Source organism: Zootoca vivipara, chromosome 6 (assembly GCF_965207765.1).
Source record: "Zootoca vivipara chromosome 6, rZooViv2.hap1.1, whole genome shotgun sequence".
Taxonomy (NCBI): domain Eukaryota; kingdom Metazoa; phylum Chordata; class Lepidosauria; order Squamata; family Lacertidae; genus Zootoca; species Zootoca vivipara.
The window spans coordinates 91,255,922-91,276,981 of record NC_142589.1 but is presented as its reverse complement, the minus strand read 5'-3'; the positions used below and the strand labels follow the sequence as shown (position 1 = coordinate 91,276,981).

Sequence of the window (21,060 nt, the reverse complement as noted above, 5' to 3'; positions counted from 1 at the left end):
GAGACCAATAAATAATAAAGCAAAGCATGTAGAATCATCGGATTGTAGAGGTGGAAGGGGGATCCCCTGAGGGTCATCTAGTCCAACCCCCTGCAATGCAGGAATCTCAGCCAAAGCATCCCTGACAGATGGCCATCCAACATCTGCTTAAAAACCTCCAAGGAAGGAGGGGGTGGATCTTCCGAAATCGCCCTGCGGAAACGCAGGGTTGCATTCAGAGGTAGACTGCTCCTGAACTCTGAAGCTCCACTTTAGCCGGCACAGCTTGCGGCCCCCCCTCTTTTTCCTTTCCTTTCCTGAAAATACCTGTGATACTGAGCCTGGAGGAACTGGAACTCTTCCTTGATCCGGTCGCAGATTTCCAAAACCGAGAACTTGAAAGGCTGTCCAGACTTTGCAGGAGGGGGGGAACAAAGAACAGGAACCAGGCAGCATAGGGAGAAAAGAACGATCAAATAATGCTTATTAGAAACTGTCCCCTCCTCCTTGCACATAGACAAGATATGACCTCTGGAATCATAGAATCATGGACCACCAAGGACCGTCTATTCTTGGCCTGCCATGCATCTGGGTTTATCCTAGACACGTCCGGGATTTGGGCAGCAAAATGACCTCCGGGTACCATTTTTGCTGAATCTGCAAAATCCCTGGATTTTCTATGTCTTGATTTTCACTTTGGGGAATACAGAGGTACCTCGGTTCTCAAACGCCTTGGTACTCAAACAACTTGGAACCCAAACACTGCAAACCCGGGAGCAAGTGGTCCAGTTTGCAAACTTTTTCCATAAGTCGGAGTGTTACGCTTCCGATTTGAGTGTTACGCTGAGGTCTGTCTGGTATTGCTATTTATTTTGCGTTTTTGTTTCCGAGCACAATTCAAAGTGTTGGTGCTGACCTTTAAAGCCCTATATGGCCTTGGTCCAGTATACCTGAAGGAACGTCCCCACCCCATCATTCTGCCTGGATACTGAGGTCCAGTGCTGAGGGCCTTCTGGAGGTTCTCTCGTTGCGAGAAGCCAAGTTGCAGGGAACCAGGCAGAGGGCCTTCTCGGTGGTGGCGCCCTCCATCAGATGTCAAAGAGAAAAACAGCTACCAGATTTTTAGAAGACATCTGAAGACAGCCCTGTTTAGCGAGACTTTTAGTGTTTAATCAAATACTTTATTTTTCTGTTGGAAGCCACCCAGAGTGGCTGGGGAAACCCAGTCAGATGGGCGGGGTATAAATAATAAGTTATTATTATTATTATTATTATTATTATTATTATTATTATTATTCATAGCTCTTTTTTGTTTTGTTTTCGTGACTGTGTGGAACCCAGTTCAGCTACTGATGGATTGATTGTGTGACTGCAGTCCATCGTTTATTGCTTTCATTTTATGGACCGATAGTCTCGTTCGATAGCAAAATTCATGTTACATTGCTGTTTTAGGGGTTGTTTTTAAAAGTCTGGAGCAGATTCATCCGTTTCGCATTACTTTCTATGGGAAAGCGCGCCTTGGTTTTGGAACACTTTGGTTTTGGAACGGACTTCCAGAATGGATTAAGTTTGAGAACCAAGGTACCACTGTATGGCAAACCCTAATCTAAGTCCAACCCCCCCTGCAATGCAGGAATCTCAGCTAAAGCATCCCTGACTGACAGGCAGCCATCCAACCTCTGCTTAGAAACCCCCAACCATTTAGCAAAACAACATTAAATCTTTGGTTACGTAAAACATACTCAAAACCCACACGAGACATAACCGGCTGTACCCTTGCATAAATAAAGTATATTATTCACTGTACAATATTATGAATTTCAACAGAAATGAGTCATAAAATACAACGGCAAAAGCAGAAGACTCAGTCGATCAGTTCATGGATCAGTTCCAAACATGTGCTAGTGTCAATTCCACAGTTCATTAGGTCCACGCAATCCACACAAAGAGTTGTTATAGTTCCACAGAATCCTTTCACAAAGTCTAAGACGAGGATTTCCGGAATATTAACCTTGTTTCGCCCTCCTGGGCTTCATCAGTAGTACAAATGCATATGTGATGTAACAAGATAGTGGATCTATGACATAGGAGTAGCTGCGATATTTGAAGTAGCGCTTCAGATATTTGAAGATGCCTATCCTATCTCCTCTCAGTAGGGACGTGGGTGGCGCTGTGGGTTAAACCACTGAGCCTAGGGCTTGCCGATCAGAAGGTTGGCGGTTCGAATCCCCGCGACGGGGCGAGCTCCCGTTGCTCGGTCCCTGCTCCTGCCAACCTAGCCGTTCGAAAGCACGTCAAAGTGCAAGTAGATAAATAGGTACCGCTCCGGCGGGAAGGTAAACGGCGTTTCCGTGCGCTGCTCTGGTTTGCCAGAAGCGGCTTTGTCATGCTGGCCACATGACCTGGAAGCTGTCTGCGAACAAACGCCGGCTCCCTCGGCCTAGAGAGCGAGATGAGCACCACAATCTCAGGGTAGTCCGCAACTGGACCTAATGGTCAGGGGTACCTTTACCTTTACCTATCCTATCTCCTCTCAGTCCCCAGGCTAAACGTACCCCCAGCTCCTTCAACTGTTCCTCATCCGGCTTGGTTTCCAGACCATCTTGGTCTCCCTCTCTCTCTCTCTCCTTGGCACATTAGTTTGTTGGGGACCCACAACTCCACACCCTGGTTCCTTCCTCACATTTGAGGAAGAAGCCTCGGAGACCCTTCTGAAATATCAGCAGGGTCGTAAAAGTGGGAAGAGGGCCCTTGTGAGTCATCTAGTCAAACCCCAACCCTGGGTCAAGGGAGGAAACGCTAAAAACTCGCAGTTCCCTGACAGCTTGTAGCCTCCTACAACTCCCCCAGCGAGTGAGGGCCCCAACCTCACCTCTCTAGGGCATGGACCCTATTGCCAAATAACTTTTCCCTAACACTCAACCGAAATCTACCTTCCTGCAACTTGTTAGCGGGCTTTGGGGGGGGGGCTGCAGAAACCCCTTTCGGTAATTAAAGCCAGGCCAGCTTCACTTCCCTCCCCTCAAGCCATTCCCAGGGAGACACCTGCGGAGAAGAACGGCCCCTGGCCCCTGAGCAGGGTCCCCTGAGCATGGTAAGAGTGCCACCCCCTTGGCGGCTGGAAAACCAAGTCCAAAAAAGTTACGATGCCCCAAAAAGTTATATTGGGCAGGAAGACTCCACAATGTATGTGTGAGAGAGAGATTCCTAAACATCTCTCTTTAGGACAAGGAGGAAGTGGTTGTGCAGTGGTTAGAGCGTCAGGCTAGGACTTGAGAGATACGGGGTTCCACTTCGCACAATTTATTTATTTATTTTTTATTATTTTTATTAAGATCTCGGAGCAGTTCGCAACATAAAAATACAAGATTTTAAAAAAGCAAAATGCATAATAAGAACAAAACCCAAGAAGTTCATTTCGGGTCACTTTATTTCTGCGCCCATGAGTTGTTCTGACCGGTGCCACAGTACAAACTCGGCCTTAGTAGCTGCCCTCGGGAGCGTCTGCCTGTCGCTTCTCTTGGCGAGTCCCTGTTCCTGCCGACCAGCCTGGGCAGGGAGAAGCTAATTCAGCCATGGCCATTCCCCAGGCGCCCCCAGATCAAGGGATCCCCGCTGAGGCAAATGAGGCAGCAGGACTATGCCTGCCAGGAGGTGAGGTTCCCTGTTGCACCCCCTGAGAGAGTTGCCGCTCCTTGCAGCTAGCGGCTCGCATCATTAAGTTTGTCATCATGAGCGGGGACAGCTCCTCAGACCCTGTCCCCCAAACAACGCTAAGTCTCCCCCCTCTTTTTTTGTATTTTAAACTGCAACTTGAAGCACCCCTCAGGATCCTTTTGGGGAGGACTCCATTGGAGCAAGGTGGAAAATATATACCGTGCAAAAAACAACAACTCCTAACCACAATATTATTAATCCGTAATTATATCAGAGAAGCGACAGAATTTCAAGGGCTAACTCCTCTTCTCACAGCAAGGCTACATTTCCGCACAGGTCTCCTGAGCGAGGATCCCCCTTCAACACAGCCTTACTTCTGAGTAAAGATGCCTAGGGTTGCACGGGGGAATGGTTTACCTGTTTTTTAACCTGCAAAGGTTAAAAATCCTGTCACAATTGAAACCCCCTCCTCCTCCTCCTCCTCCTCCCCCCTTAAAAAAAACCCCCACGAAAACCCAGATTCTTTCACCAAAACCCAGATTTCTCACGACATTTTGGCATGTGCCTTTCCACCCCCACAACACACACGCCCCCAAAAAATCCAAATATTGATACTTACACCATGTCGTCCTTGTGGATACATCCTGGGGGATAACCCCCCCCCCCCGTCCAAAAAACAAAACCCCACCCAAGGAGAAAGGAGAGACTCCTTTTTCTTCTTTCAGATTATCCGGAAAAAATAACTCGAAAAGCAAAAGGAGGGGAGAGAGAGAGAGAGAAGACTCCCCCCCCTCCCCGTTTCGAAGCTCCCCAGATCTAAGTAGAGGGTTGTTGTTGTTGTTGTTGTTTTTCTTTTAATCAATTAAAAAGAATTGTATCCCTTAAAAGAAAATCGTGCCAAAAACAATATTTCCTTTGCGAAGGCTGGAAGTAGCAGAGGAGGAAATTCTCCCCATTGGAATGTGGGGGTCAGAAGACTCAGTGGGGTGGGAGCAAAGGGAGATTTTGTGCAATTGCTGGAAAGAAAAGGGAGGAGATGTTTTAGGGGGGTTTTGTGGGGGGGGGGCTGGCCGGGGTGGGGAGTGTGGAGGGAGGGAGGGAGCTGGAGAGGGAGAAGAGAACGCAAACAGAAGGTCAGGCGAAAATCTGGCCGGATTTCAACAGCAGTCCCTGTCTGCAATAGGAGCTGCCTATTGGGAGCCCAGGGGAAGATCTATCAAACGGGAAGCTTAAGGTGGATCTTCCAACCCGAAGAAGGACAAACCGCTGTGGCTTATCACTCTTTCTGGAAGGGAGGCAGTAGCGGCTAATGGTTAGAGCTGGGGACCGCAGGAGGGGAGGGTGGTGCGTGGATCCTGTTTGCTGGCTTCCCAGATGTGGCAACCTCACGGGTCGCCGGCAAGATGTAGAAGGGGCTCTTGTGTATTTTTGCACAATTCCCGAGTCGCTCCGGACTCCAGGAGACCCGTGTTTCCTTTCAGGAATGAGTCGCGACTGGGTGTCGTAAGGTAGGGTCGCCGTGTTTCAAAAAGGGGAAATCTAGATGCAAAAGTCGTTGAGCTTTCTTTGCAAAATCTATTTTAAAAAGTCCGGGAAATTCACAGACGTACGACAGCCCTACGTAAGTATCTGTGGTTTATCTAAAAATTCCTTCAGTAGCACCTTCAACTAAGTTTATATTTTGGTATGAGCTTTCGTGTGCATGCACACTTCTTCAGATACACTAGAAACAGAAGTGTCAGACCTCATATATGTAATTAGCTTCTCCTACAGCCAGAGCCTCGGGTTCAAACAGAAATCAGCCATCGTGCTCCGGCACTCTCTCTCTCTAGCTTGCCGCCTTTAACAGCCTGCAACCTCTTCCCCTCACAGCCGGAGCCTCGGATTCAAACAGGAATCAGTCATCATGCTCCAGCCCTCTCTCTAGCTTGCCACCTTTAACAGCTTGCAACCTCTTCCTCTCATAGCTGGGGCTTCAGGTTCAAACAGAAATCAGCCATTGTGCTCTGGCCCTCTCTCCAGCTTGCCGCCTTTAACAGCCTCTGTGCCGCGTTGCAGCCAACTCTCAATGCTAAACTGTGGTTTATGTCCTCTAACTCAGAGATGGAGGATGGGTCCCACACATTTTGCAGAGCCTCCTCTCCTTGTCCTTAATGACCCGTTGTCTTTCCTTTGTTCTCCTAATGGCCCATCTCCCAGGTGCTCTCCTGAACAGGGATTAGGAATCTGGCATCCAGTTTAACTCCCCAAGCCTAGGGTAAATTCTAACACCTACTGGAAACAGGAATTTAGGGGAGTCAGCATCTCACACCCATATTTGGATATAGCCTGTATGCCTGAAGGAGCGTCTCAACCCCCATTGTCCATCCCGGGCACAGAAGTCCAGCTCTGAGGGCTTTCTGGCAGTTCCCTCCCTGCGAGAAACCAAGTTACAGGGAAGCAGGCAGAGGGCCTTCTCGGTGGTGGCACCCTCCCTGTGGAATGCCCTCCCATCAGATGTCAAGGGAATAAATGACTATCTGACTTTTAGAAGACATCTGAAGGCAGCTTTGTTTACAAGTTTGATGTTTTACTGTGATTTTATAACTGTTGGAAGCCACCCAGAGTGGCTGGGATTGGTCCCCAAGGTCACAGCCAGTGAACTTCATGGCTGAGCGAGATGCGGGGAGGGCAGATTCAAACCCTGGTCACACTATGGCACACTGCCCTCGCCAGAGCAGTGCAATGGCTTAGAGCTGTGATTCCTAAACTTTTTTTGGGGGTGGGCCCATCCCCTTGGCCCCACAAACTCACCCCCAGCACCCGCTACCCTAGGAGAAGCATTATTCATAACAGCGGTTTCCGTAGACCACGAAGGGGTTCAAAATACAATCCGTGCTGTTTCGTTAATTAAACAAAGCTGGCCAACTTGATACCAGCTTTTCAAAGTCTGACGGACCACCCGCTTTAGGAACTGCCGTGTTAGGATGTATTCTGCGTTTCTTGGAATCGTAGAGTTGCGAGGGGGAACCCTAAGCACCATCCAGCCCACCCCTGCTGCAATATATGCAAGAATATGCAGCTGTACGAACCTGCAGGCCTTGATGTTATCAGCACCATGCTCTAACCAGCTGAAATATCCAACCTGATACTGTCGGGGAAATTCTGCGTACAACTATCCTGCAAGGTAGGCTGGTGTTATTATCTTATGGTATTTACAGTTGATGGGCTGAGGGACCACTGAGATGAAGGACTGCTTTGGGTGCCCTGACGGCTCTGCCCAGTTGCTCGAAACCGCAGGAGGGGAAATAATAATAATAATAATAATAATAATAATAATAATAATAATAATAATAATAATATATTTATACCCCGTCCACCTGGCTGGGTTTCCCCAGTCACTCTGGGAGGCTCCCAACAGAACATTAAAAACATGATAAAACATCAAACTTTTAAAAACTTCCCTTTACAGGGCTGCCTTCAGATGTCTTCTAAAAGTCAGATTAGCTGTTTATTTCATTGACATCTGGTGGGAGGGCGTTCCACAGGGCAGGTACCACTACCAAGAAGGCCCTCTGCCTGGTTCCCTGTAACTTGGCTTCTCGCAGCGAGGGAACCGCCAGAAGGCCCTCGGAGCTGGACCTCAGTGTCCGGGCAGAACGATGGGGGTTGAGACGCTCCTTCAGGTATCCTGGGCCGAGGCCGTTTAGGGCTTTAAAGGTCAGCAGCACCAACTGTTTGAATTTTGCTCAGGAATGTACTGGGAGCCAATACAGTGTTACCTCGGTTTAAGTACACAATTGGTTCCGGAAATCTGTACTTAACCTGAAGCGTACTTAACCTGAAGCCAACTTTCCCACTGAAAGTAATGGAAAGTGGATTAATCCGTTCCAGACGGGTCCGCGGAGTACTTAAACTGAAAGTACTCAAATCGAGGCGTATTTAAACCGAGGTATGACTGTATAGGTCTTTCAGGACCGGTGTTATATGGCGGCCGCTTCCAGTCACCAGTCTAGCTGCTGGAAAATGTCGCTCTTGTGTTTTGAGTCGTGCATCTGGGGGGCCAGCCTGAGAACTGGATTCTGGGGTACAGACCACGGCAGTGTGGTGGTTAGAGTGCCAGACTGGGACCTACTGGGAAATCCTCAACTGGCTGTGAAGCCTTGCTGGTGGGGTGGGGGTCAGTCACACTGCCTCTCAGCATGTAATCTACCTTGCAGGGTTGTTGTGGAGATTAAGTACCGGGAGGGCAGAAAGCCAAAGTAGGACACCTTGAGTTCTCTGGAGAACAAAGGTGGGAGGCGAATGCAAATTGCAATAAATAAATGCCGTCGCAGAACTGTGGATTTGAAAGGGAAAATGCCCCCCACCCCAGCCAAGGGCCATCTAGTACAACCCCCTGCAATAACCAATAGGTAGGCATGGCATTGGCCTGATCCTGCAAGCACTTCTTATAAAGGGACAGCGGTTTCTTGAAGGCCAGCTGACAAACAGCGCCTCGCTGTTTTAGAGCGGTAAGTCCTTCTGCAAAAATTCTATCGCACTGCGATACAGAAGTAAAAGCCTGCTGGAAACTTCTGAGCAGTTTCAGGCTCTTATTTAGTAGGTCTTTCATTGCGGGAACTGGCTTACAAAAAGAAGCAATGATGACTGCTGGGATAGCTCAGTCGGTAGAGCTTGAGACTCTCAGTCCCAGGGTTGTGGGTTCAAGTCCCACGCTGGGCAAAAGATACCTGCCTTGCAAAGGGTTGGTTGGGCTAGATCTGGCCCTCATGGTCTTTTCTACAGTTCTATTCCTTACACACCATTAATTCAAAGCACACGGCGGAGGGCTGTGGGAAGGAACTGCAGTTTTCTCAGGGTGCATTGCAGGCCCTGTAACGGGGGCAAACTACGGTTCCCAGGGTTAAATTGAGGAAGCCGCTCGCTTTGAAAGTAGGCTGTGCGAGGAGGGCAGCCTAACTCTAGAGCATTTTACTTCAGATTCTAAAGTTTAGACCCCTGTGGTTAATACGAATCCCTGGGAATTGTTGTTGTTTTAAAAAAGGATTGTAATTGATTTGATGGTACCGTATGTACACCGTGACTACGGGACACGGGTGGCGCTGTGGTCTAAACCACAGAGCCTAGGGCTTGCCGATCGGAAGGTCGGCAGTTCGAATCCCTGCGACGGGATGAGCTCCCGTTGCTCAGTCCCAGCTCCTGCCCACCTAGCAGTTCGAAAGCACATCAAAGTGCAAGTAGATAAATAGGTACCGCTCTGGCGGGAAGGTAAACGGCGTTTCCGTGCGCTGCTCTGGTTCGCCAGAAGCAGCTTAGTCACGCTGGCCACATGACCCGGAAGCTGTCTGCGGACAAACGCCGGCTCCCTCGGCCTATAGAGCGAGATGAGCACGCAACCCCAGAGTCGTCTGTGACTGGACCTAATGGTCAAGGCTACCTTTACCTTTACCTTTTTACACCCTGACTAACTTATTTGAACACTTAGCAGCAGAAGATCAAAAGAAGAACCTGCTGGGATCAGGCTGTTAGCCCATTTAATTCAGCATGCCTTGTCTCACAGAGGCTGACTAGATCCCCCTTATGTGGAACCCAGGATCTGAGCCCAAGAGCAATTTTGGAATTCAGAAGTATCGCTGTCTCTGATCTTGGAAGCAGAGCGGAGTTGTTGTGGCTTGTAGCCAATGATAGACACGTCCGCCATGATTTTGTCTAATCCTCTTCTGAAGCCAACCCCCCAAGTTGGCGGTCACCACTGCCTCGTGTGGGAGAGAGTTCCACAGACAAACTTTCTCTTGTCTCTCCTTAATCTTCCAATATTCAGCTGGACGACAGCATCTATGCATCTTGAAGGCACTGGATGGAGGAAGGCTTAGTTATCTTCTTTGGTAGTGGGAAGAATATTTTCGGGATAATTTTAAGTTCACGTGTTGAAAAGAAGGAGCGTGTTTTGTTAGCAGATGGGGGCAAAGACTCTTGTAATCCCACGTGATACAGTAACTCAGACTATTGCTATTTTAACTTTCCGGGTGTCTCTAATTATTGTTGTCCATTTTCCTTAGTGGTGATTTTATGACTTTATCTTTCTATCTTTTTCTTCTTTTTCTTCTTTTTGGTAAAGTGCCTTGTGGGGGGGGTGTTTTTTTTTTTTTACAATCAGAAGGGTTCTCGAAATAAAGAAATAAAACCCCACTGTTGTCCCACACAACGTCTGCAAAGAGTTTATTTAAAAAATATATTTCTATGCACGGAATAACAGGAGATACTTTTTATTAAAATAGCACTGGGTAAGTGGAAAGGGAAAATTCAGTTCCACCTTAAATTGCCTTTCTGAGCTTCTGCTACTGTAGGCTTCCGCTGATTGGCTACAGCGGGGCAGGCAAAGTAGCCAATCAGCGAAGCCGGATCCCACATGGGTCTATGACGTCAGAGCTTGGGGAGACTAATCAGGAGGGAGAGAGGCAGGATGCTTAAACGACTGGGAGAGAGGCGGGGTGTGTGAGCTCGGGAGGGTTGTTCCGCGGTGCATTCTGGGTATTGTAGTCTCTTCAGCCTCCCAGTCCAAGAACCTGCAAAAAATTTCATTTATTTTTGCAAATGCAGACCTTTTACACGGGAACAAGTTATAACTTTATATATTATTAGAGGGATGGTTGGAAATGATGGAATTATACAAAGGGTGGATAACAAACCACCATTTCCCTTTTTACCAATTTGCATTTTATTTTTTGCAAAAACATTTCTTGTTAAAAAATTGCCTTTGAAATCAAGCCTATCTTTGCAGAGGCAGCGTTTGAAGGAAATCCCAGTCCTGTCGTAATCATATAGTTTTATATTTGCAACCATATGCTTGTTTGCTCAGGAGTACGTGGGCTGTACAAATTATGGTTTATTATTATTAAGTAAAATAGAAATATATTGGGAGTATAAGGGCAGGGCGAAGGCTATTCAGAGCTAGTTCCCTACATTCCTTTTATGTCTGAGCAAACCACCCTGTCATTTTTTAGAGGTCATATAGTTGCTTTCGCTGTCTTGGAGTTTGTCAAATTGCTTGCATTGCCCTTCCATTGCTTCTGTGTTTTATTCTGTGTGGAATTGCTGCTCCATCCGATAAGAACCCGATAAAAACCTGCTGGATTGGGCCAGCGACCCAAAAAGCCCAGCCTCCTCTTTTTCTCACGGCGGCCGACCCGAGGTCTGCGAGAAACCCTCAAGCGGGACTCGAGTGCGAGAGCAGCTCTCCCCTCCTGTGGTTTCTGCCAACTGGTTTTCAGAAGCATCCTGGCCTCTGCCTGGCCATGAAGAGCCTTCACGGCTCCCTCCCACGAACTGGCCAGTTCCTTCTCCTAAAGGTTGGTGGCCGTCACATCCTCTTGTGGCAGGGAGTTCCACAGTTTAAGCACACGCTAGTTGAAGAAGCGCTGGCTGCACTGCTTTAAGCTGAGCCCTCATATCTGTGCTTGAGTGCCGAGTTCAGTAGGGTGGGACCGATTTTGTGAAGATCCCTTCTAGCTGAGGTCAGACAAGCCCCGCTCCCCGTTGACACCGTTCCGACTCATCTATACCACCAAACTCATCCTTTTGATTCGTTTTCAGCCTCGGGACCTCGGCTGCCATTCAGCAGCACGCCGATGGGTGACATGAAATGGCGAAAAGAGATGAGTTCGAGATGCAACTGAGACACCTCTGGCAGGTGGGCTGCCTCACCTTTGCTTAGATACCTCCTGAAAAGGTAGAGGCAGCCCTACGCCTGTCCTGACCGCTCATACCCTTAGGGTGGTTCTGAAATTTAGCCAAAATCTGTCCCACTGCATCTGCCATTTCCACCCAATTTGTCCCAGCCCTGTTCTATGGAATAATAAGGGAAGAGGACTTGTCCAATTGATTCAACAGGATATGCTTCCACAGGTAGAGATCACAAGATCCGCCAGTTTCAGTTCTCGCCCTTTCAAGGAGTTGGGCCTACACAGCTGGGGGACCGGGTTTCTTTTAAATGAAAATAAAGAACCTATATCAGTGCGGGTGGCGCTGTGGTCTATACCACAGAGCCTAGCGCTTGCCGTTCAGAAGGTCAGCGGTTCGAATCCCCGCGACGGGGTGAGCTCCCGTCGCTTGGTCCTTGATCCTGCCAACCTAGCAGTTCGAGAGCACGTCAAAGTGCAAGTAGATAAATAGGTACTGCTCCAGCGGGAAGGTAAACAGCGTTTGCGTGCGCTGCTCTGGTTCGCCACAAGCGGCTTAGTCATGCTGGCCACATGACCCAGAAGCTGTACGCTGGCTCCCTTGTCCAGTAAAGCGAGGAGTACCACAACCCCATAAATAACAACAAGAATTAATTCTTAGACCCCCTGCCCATCTGACCAGGTTGCTCCAGCCACTCGGGGGGGCGGGGGGGGGGGCTTCCAACAAAATGTATAGGGGTTAAAAAACAAAACATCAAACATTAAAAGCTTCCTGAAATAGGGAAAGCAAGCAAACTAATTCTTCTGGATTTATAACTGGACTGTCCACACCTCGTTCCAATTTCTGGGTTGTTGCAGGATGCTTCCCCGATGTTACTGCAAAATTAAAACCCCGGGTCATAAAATAAATTGAATAAATCCTAGCCCAAAAGTGTGGTAGCAGGTGTGCATCACACCATATACAAAGCAAACACCACAGCCGAAACTACAATAGCCCGAGTCCCTAAGTCAACAAAGACTTTCCATTGCTGAAATCCTGAACATCCACATCTTTCAGAGTGACACCCTTTCATAGGGTCCATCCACCATAACCGTTGTACTCTGTTGGAAGCCTGAACGAGGGGTTTAATTCTTTCGAATATTTCTTCTTGTACCTGGGACTGGAATGATGGGACCTGGTGTTCTCGCCAAAGGTGGCTTCCCGAGAGACCACCTTGCCCTTTGCACAGCCAGCCAGTCACTGTTCCAAAATTCTCAGGGAATAGCACGCCATCGAAATATGACAAGCACCCAACATAAATGCACCTTCCGGAAACAGTTAAACGTATTTTTGCTCCCTGCTTTATATGGATTTGCTGGGGCTTGTGGTTTGTTTCAGTGTTGTTGTTGTTGTTGTCTTGCTTTGCTTTGCTTTGCCTCCCCTGATAAATCTAATTTCACTATAAACAAAACGGCCCACTATTTTGCATGTACGACCCAACAGACAGCAAGTGGGCAACACGTGGCCCAAAATATTGACTTCAATAGTTTCTAAATCTCTTACTTATACGCAGGCTTCCTTGTTTAGGTAAAGGTAAAGGGACCCCTGACCATTAGGTCCAGTCGTGACCGACTCTGGGGTTGCGCGCTCATCTCGCATTATTGGCCGAGGGAGCCGGCGTATAGCTTCCAAGTCATGTGGCCAGCATGACAAAGCCACTTCTGGCGAACCAGAGCAGCACATGGAAACGCCGTTTACCTTCCCGCTGTAGCGGTTCCTATTTATCTACTTGCATTTTGACGTGCTTTCGGACTGCTAGGTTGGCAGGAGCTGGGACCAAGCAACGGGAGCTCACCCCGTCACAGGGATTCGAACTGCCGACCTTCTGATCAGCAAGCCCTAGGCTCAGTGGTTTAACCACAGCGCCACCTGGGTCCCTCTTGTTTAGAGGGGTGGTGAATAAACCGATTGTAATAACCATCATTTTTGCAGCTGCCCTCCCCCAATCAACAAAAATCAATTAAAAAAATACTTTACTGGGGTTCTAACAAGAATCCTGGCTATGCCCATGGGGGGGTTGAAGCTGGTTAAACCACCCCAAGATAGCCAGACGATTAATGATGAGCAGAGAGACTTGATTCGCTAGTAAGGTACCACCAGCAGCAGCGAACTACATTTCCCAGAAGCCCTTGCGTGCATAGCTAAGCACTCCCCCGCGCTTCTCTCCCTCCCTCCCTTTCTCCCTCCTCCCCTCTCTCTCTCTCTCTGTGCTGTCAATCAAAGTAACGTGGGGTCCTCGGCCTTCCCATCTCCTGAGTGGTTGGCTGCTATAATTGCAACCCATTGATCTAACCCTGGCAAGGTTTTATGCTGGCTATCAATCAAGCATTAGAGGAGAGGCAGGCAGGGAGAGAGCGGGAGAGGGAGAGAGAAAGGATGGCTCCTCTCTCTCGCTCTCTCGCTCCCTCCCTCTCTTTCTCCAGCTCCAAGAACAGCCAGGATTGCCATCAGGAGCCAAACCTCCCCAGCGCCCACCATCAGCAAAAGGCCGCCTTCCAATAAAAAACAACAACAATAAAAAAATAAAAATAAAATCTGCTTCGCTTCCTCTCCTCCTCTCCTCTCCATCTCCCCCTTTTCCGTACCAAAAGCCTCCCCCGCCTTGGGAAAACGCCAGGGAAAAGGAGCCACAGCCTCTGAGCACGTGCAAAGCGGTTTTCTAAAGAATCTGGACAAGGCCTGGGGGTTTGAAATGTGGCCTCTCAGAGCTTTCTGTCTGAGCCCCAGCGCCTATTGGAAGCAGAGCCATGGGACTTTCTCTGCCGCAAAAATGTCCCTCTTTCCCTAAGTGTTCCGAAATTTAAAGGCTTGTTAAAAATGAACAAAGGAAAAGAAAACCGGTTTGGATATATGCCATCAAGGGAGGGAGGGAAAGGGACAGGAATTCAGCTTCTCCCTGGGGGAGGCTGGGGGCGCTCTGTCTGTGCTCAGAGACCATGCACATCTTTCTGCAGTTTGGAGGAAACTCCCATCTGCTTGAAAATTCGGTTTAAAACAAACGAAAAAAAACGTTTGGATATATTACCCAGACATTATATACAGGTGAAACTCGGAAAATTCGAATATTGTCGAAAAGTGCATTTATTTCACTAATGCAACTTAAAAGGTGAAACCAATATATGAGATAGATGCATGACATGCAAAGCGAGATATGTCAAGCCTTTATTTGTTATAATTGTAATTATTTGTCGTTAGGCAGGTCAATTCTAAATGGAATGTAATTAATGAAATGTAATAGCGATGTTTATTTTTGCATTGTTGTAACTATTTGTTTTATTACTGTGGAATTTCCAAAAGAAAGCATTTGTAAAAATTAAAAGAAAAAGAAAAAATAATAGGTTGCATTCATGAAATGAATGCACTTTTCGACGATATTCTAATTTTCCGAGTTTCACCTGTATACTATAAAGGGGATCCCTTTGAACGCTACGAATCTGATTATTGAAGGGTTGCTGACGAAGGCCGCAAACAGGAAAGAGCATGCGGGCAATCCCTGGGAGGGCTAGGGGCACTCTGTGCATGCTCAGAGACCATGTGTGCCTCCCTGCTCATCAAGGGGGAAGGGGCAGCGCTAAATGGGCACAGAATCATAGAGTTGGAAGGGACCCCATGTTTCATCTAGTCCAGCCCCCTGCAACGCAGGAATCTTTTGCCCAATGTGGGGCTCGAACCCTCGACCCTGAGATTAAGAAGGTAGTGCTCTACCAGCTTGAGCTATGCTCAAAGGAGGGTAGACTCGGGCCAAGAATATTCACTTAGGCTTTTCTCACCCCTGGAAGAGATTAATCAGCTTGTTGCCTGGAATGATTAGGACAGCAAGGTGTGTTGAGGGGGAGACGACACCCCATGTGGGACCCCTCCAACCCCTGAAATATTGCAGGAGCCAGATCTACTTGCCTCTGCCACCCTCCCTGGCATCTGCGCCTTCTAAATATTTAATACGTCGCATTTCGTCCTAATCTTTTATTAATCACGCTATTTACTGTTTTTGCCAAAAAAAAAAAAAGTGTGGCGGCTCTGGATCAGAGACAGGCGTGGGAAGGAAAAGCTATTGCTCCGTGTGTCTGGAAGAGGGGGTGTCTTACACGCCTTAACAATCCCCCCCTTTATATGTCAAGAGGTTCTGGAGCTTCAACCGGCTTTAAAGATCCGATGGGAATCCTTCTTTCTTGTACCCATCTTGGCCGAGAACGCTGAGTTGGGGTTGGGGTGTTAGGAACAGCGACGGATATTATTCAAAGCCCACCCTTCCCTGTTGACTAGAAACTTAAGGACCAGAGCATGCCAGGCACTCCTGTCTTCCACTGCCTCCCGCAGTTTGGTCAGACTCAAGTTGGTGGCTTCGAGAACACTGTCCAACCATCTCGTCCTTTGTCGTCCCTCCATCTTTCCCAACATCAGGGTCTTTTCCAGGGAGTCTTCTCTTCTCATGATGTGGCCAAAGTCTTGGAGCCTCAGCTTCACGATCTGTCCTTTCAGTGAGCACTCAGGGCTGATTTTCTTCAGAATGGAGAGGTTTGATCTTCTTGCAGTCCATGGGACTCTCAAGAGTCTCCTCCAGCACCATAATTCAAAAACATCAATTCTTCAGCGATCAGCCTTCTTTATGGTCCAGCTCTCACTTCCATACATCACTACTGGGAAAACCATAGCTTTAACTACACGGACCTTTGTCGGCAAGGTGATGTCTCTGCTTTTTAAGACGCTGTCTAGGTTTGTCATTGCTTTTCTCCCAAGAAGCAGGCGTCTTTTAATTTTGTGACTGCTGCTGTCACCGTCTGCAGTGATCATGGAACCCAAGAAAGTAAAATCTCTCACTGCCTCCATTTCTTCCCCTTCTATTTGCCAGGAGGTGATGGGACCAGTGGCCATGATCTTGTTTTTTTTTATGTTGAGCTTCAGACCATATTTTGCACTCTCCTCTTTCACCCTCATTGAAAGGTTCTTTAATTCCTCCTCACTTTCTGCCATCAAGGTTGTGTCATCAGCATATCTGAGGTTGTTGATAGAAAAGGCAGGATAGAAATGGATTAACTATGGTAAACGAGCCATTGCAAAATTTGGTCCTGTTATGCCCATCAACTGATAAAGCCTGCCCAAATCTTGCTTTTCTCATTTTTTTAAAAAAAAGATTATTCTTTTCATTGCCTGTGAACTGCCTGGCGTTGCAGGTGGATCGGGGGATGATTTGTCAAGGCAGAGCAGCCTGCCTTCGCCTCCCCGAGCATCACTAATGCAGAAGCTGACTCGGGGGGGGGGGGGGGAGGAAGGAGGGACATCAATAATTGAGACGCCACTCAGGAGCTGTAAGTGAAAACAGGAGCTGGAAGGATAAGGTCGAAAGCCATTGCGTCTGTTTCTGGAGTAAGGCCTTCCACAAGGACGCAGGAAGGATCATGTCTGCAAAACAAGGATTTATTTGTTTTCGACAGAACTGCAAATACCCGCATCGCCAGCACAAAGATTTCAGGGCAGGTTTCAAGCCTTGCCAAGATTCTGGTTTCCCCCCCAAAGCAGGTTGCCAACATCTCTGCCGGCCTCTGCAGCTGCGCCCTTTGGAACCGTAGCAAATGGGAAGGCTCTTTCTCATAACCTCTCTCATCCGTGGATTTGCTTGCACGGAGATCATAGAATCATAGAATCATAGAGTTGGAAGAGACCACAAGGGTCATCTAGTCCAATCCCCTGCCAAGCAGGAAAACACCATCAAAGCATTCTTGACATATGGCTGTCAAGCCTCTGCTTAAAGACCTCCAAAGAAGGAGACTCCACCACACTCCTTGGCAGCAAATTCCACTGCCGAACAGCTCTTACTGTCAGGATAATCTCTGACACGGGTACTGCCAGCAGGGAGCATCTCTGTGACATGACAATGTTTAACCGCAGCTGCGAGAGGCCATTTTTGTGATGACGGCGTTGCCCTATCGAAGCAGGAAGTTGCTGTGACCTTCTGCAAGAAGCTCTCAGTTATATAGGAGGCAGAGCCCCAGGGAAGGTAGCTGCACCACCAGAATTGTAGAACTGTAGAGTTGGAAGGGACCCAAGGGTCATCTAGTCCAACCCTCTGCAAAGCAGGAATCGCAGCTAAAGCATCCCTGCCTGGGGGGCACCCAACCTCTGCTAAAAAAAACCCAAAACCCTCCAAGGAAGGAGAGTCCACCACCTCCCAAGGGAGTCTGTTCCACTGCCAAACATCTCCTGCAGTCAGAAGGTTCTTCCTGATGTTTAGTCGGAATCTCCTTTCTTGTAACTTGAAGCCATTGGTTCGAGTCCTACCCTCCAGAGCAGGAGAAAACAAGCTTGCCCCCAACTTCCGTGTAGATATTTGAAGATGGCTGGCCTATCACCTCTCTGCCTCTTCTTCTCCAGGCTAAACATCCCCCAACTCCTTCAACCGTTCCTAATCAGGCTTGGTTTCCAGAGCCTCAGCCATCCCGGTCGGCTTCCTCTGCATGCCTTCCAGTTTGTCAATAGCCTTAAACCAGGACTGGATATAGAGCTCCAGGTTTGGTCTGACCAAGGCAGAATAGAGCAGCACTAGGGACGTGGGTGGCGCTGTGGTTTAAACCACTGAGCCTCTTGGGCTTCCGGAAGGTCGGCGGTACAAATCCCCATGACGGGGCGAGCTCCCTTTGCTCTGTCCCAGCTCCTGCCAACCTAGCAGTTCGAAAGCATGCCAATGCAAGTAGATAAATAGGTACCACTGTGGCGGGAAGGTAAACGGCATTTCTGTGCGCTCTCGTCTCTGTCACTGTGTCCCGTTGTGCAGAAGCAGTTTAGTCCTGCTGGCCACATGACCTGGAAAGCTGCCTGTGGACAAACGCTGGCTCCCTCGGCCTGAAAGCGAGATGAGCGCTGCAACCCCAGAGTTGCCTTTGACCGTCCAGGGGTCCTTTGCCTTTTTGCCTTTTTAGAGCAGCACTATGACTTCTCATGATCTGGGCACTTTTGTTGATGCAGCCTAGAATTGCAGTAGCCTTTCTTTCTTTCTTTTGCTGTAGAATCATAGAACAGCTGGAAGGGACCCCGAGGGTCCTCTAGACCAACCCTCTTGCAATGCAAGAATCTCTGTCTTCGGAAGTTTTAAAGCACAACCCTTTCCATTGTTAGGGCAAAATTCTGGGTGCGAGAATGCTCAGCCACGCAGCTCATCAGGCAAGGGCCTGTGGTCGTTGCGGAGTATAAAAAAGGAAGGAGTCCAGCCACGATCCAGAGCAAACAGCAAGGTTTATTACTGCGCAGCAGGTTCAATGCCAGACTGAACACCGTGAACAGGGCTGCAAGAACTTTTAAAAGTTCCCACCACCACCCCATAATGCACATCGAAAGCATCATACATACATCACTTGTGACAGGTTAAACGTCAGAAAAGGGGAAGGTGCAAGGGACATTAGCATACAGGTAAACAGGAGGTAAACAGGATTAGCATAAGGTAACAATGTGCGATGTCCCAGGACATTGATAAGCAAGTACCAGTAAGTATCTGGGAAGGGATCCTTGAGTACCTGGCGGGGAAAACAATGGGTCCAGGTGTGAGTATTGCCTCTGGCTTCGGAGGGTCGGGAATGGCAGGAGATGGTACCTGAATGGATTATGGATATGCAGAGTAGCACCACCCTGGCTACCTGACCTCTTGCTTAAAGGATTATGGCTGTTCCCTGCATCCCTGAGAGCCCTTTGCCAGAGTCGCAAAAGGGGGTTTCATTTAGAAATAAAGATACATGTATTCATTCATAAAGAAATATGGTTACATAGAGTCTCAGGCAACAGAGAAAGGGTAGGAAAGGGAGCCTTTATTACACAGGGCTTCATCTTGAGGGGTTCGATCGAGGGGTTCGTGTTGGTGCGATACCAGAGTGGTGTTGTAGGATCAGACGGGGTCCCCTTGAGGGCATTTGTGCAAATCTTGATTCCCAAATGAAGCCTCCTTTGGGTGCCCCCCTCCCCAATAAAATTCCCTAACACCATACTCTAGCTTGGGTATCTTCACAAGACGTGGGCAGCTGGGAGACAGCCAGGGACACAGAGACTATTTTCATGCACCCTGACTTGTTTTCTCCACCAAAAGCTGTGGGGGGAGGGGAAGAGAGCTGCAGACCTATGAGTCAATGTGGCCCTCCCTTCCTCTCTATCTGGCCCTCAGAAGTCTCCCCAGGCTTCCCCATTCACTGGCTCTACTGTCTGAACAGAGGAAAAAAAGAGAGGGTGTTTGAGAGCACGGGTAGAAATCAGCTTACCGTGCTAAGTTAAACATTCGTTGCCTCGCCCGCTTTTGCCTACCACTGCCATGTGGCCCTCGGATGGTACCACGGAAGGGAATGTGGCCCTCGGGGCTGAAATAACCCAACAGCTTCCCATAGCCGGAACTTTTTGAGATCCTTAAGTTTCTAGTCCCTATTTACAATTACTTCAAGACCAGCACATATGATAAAAAGAACCTTCTTTCTCCTTACATTTCCAACATTTATTTTAGATTTTTATTCACCCTGATTCTTGCTACGAGTTCTAGTGTTTGGAAGAAAAACTTCTCTCTATTCATTTTCTCCACGCCGCATCAATTTCAGACTCCTATTCCGTTACCTGCCTTTCATCTGAGCCAAAAACTCCAGTGCTGTAACCTGCTCTGTGTGTTTATTTTAAGGGGGTGAGGAATTTGGGGAGTCATATTTTCAGTGCTAGGGATGTACGAAGTAGTCATCTGCTCGCTCATCTGGGAAGGTTTTCACAAACAGGTGTTTCCGTTGCGGTTGCACTGCATCACACGCTTTGTAGTCTTTGCAGAAACAGAATTGTGGTTTTTTTTTGGAGCACTTCCTCACTGGAGGTATGAACTTGATCCCACGAAAGCAACGCCGCCTCCCATTTCCGCTGTTCCACAATCATTTCTTATATTTACTGCATTTTTGAGGCAGTGGATACTTGAGTGGGTAGGGGGCTTGGTTAAACTGTTAGAAAGTTTGTACAAGTTTTGATTTGTCCCGGTCTATTCCCATGTAGTTCTGACTTTCTGTATGTTCTAACATAATTTTTTCAGCAATAGTTTTCTTTTTCGCAAACCACTTTGGCTTCCCCACCTGCCACCCCCTTACAATCAAGCAGTGTTTGTGGCATACAGTGTGCAAGCTCCGACCCTGTGGAACTCCTTGCCTCATGAGATCAAGCAGGTGAATTTGGCGTACCCTCCGCTGCTGCCTGCAAAGAAACATTCTTCTTCAGACCAGCCTACCTAGAGGCTTAGAAAGTCTGAGTAGATTTTAATCCATTTCAGCATTTTAACTTTTGTATGTTTTAAAGTAGGGCTGTAAATTTTATTATTATTATTTCACTGTTTTGTATTTTGTAAACTGGATGTGTGCATGTTTGTTTGTTTTTAAACCCAATCAAGTGGTGTATAGAGTTTGGAAAATAAATATTTTGTGAAATAAAAACTGTACTTTTCCGTGTATAAGACTAGGGTTTGTTTGTTTTTTACTTAAAAAAGATGTTTAAAAAGGGGAGGTGGTCTTATACATGGGGGCAACCCCCCATTTTTCTTAATTTTGAGTCCCCCAAAATAAGGGGTGTCTTATACACAGAGGGGTGTTATACACAGAAAAAAACGGTACATGTTCGGGTGCCACACCCAGAGATATTTGCATGAAGGGCAATTTAATAATAATTAATAATAATAGTAAAAACCATTCTGCGAACCACCCAGAGATATTTGTATGAAGGGCAATATAT

The 21,060-nt window shown here is 47.8% G+C and overlaps 1 protein-coding gene across 5 annotated transcripts in view; it reads right to left on the bottom strand.

Annotated features, from left to right (window-relative positions):
* TLE2 (TLE family member 2, transcriptional corepressor) overlaps window positions 1-4,788 on the bottom strand; it is a 47,231-nt gene extending 42,443 nt beyond the window's left edge. For all 5 annotated transcript variants that reach the window (XM_035118085.3, XM_088673027.1, XM_035118087.3 and 2 more), the window contains exons 1-2: window positions 4,256-4,788; window positions 307-392 (exon numbers count right to left, since the gene is read on the bottom strand). In XM_035118085.3, the coding sequence (XP_034973976.2) occupies window positions 307-392; window positions 4,256-4,279 (110 nt within the window). In that variant the 5' untranslated portion in view covers window positions 4,280-4,788. The remainder of the gene's footprint in view (window positions 1-306; window positions 393-4,255) is intronic.
* Window positions 4,789-21,060: the final 16,272 nt, after the last annotated feature.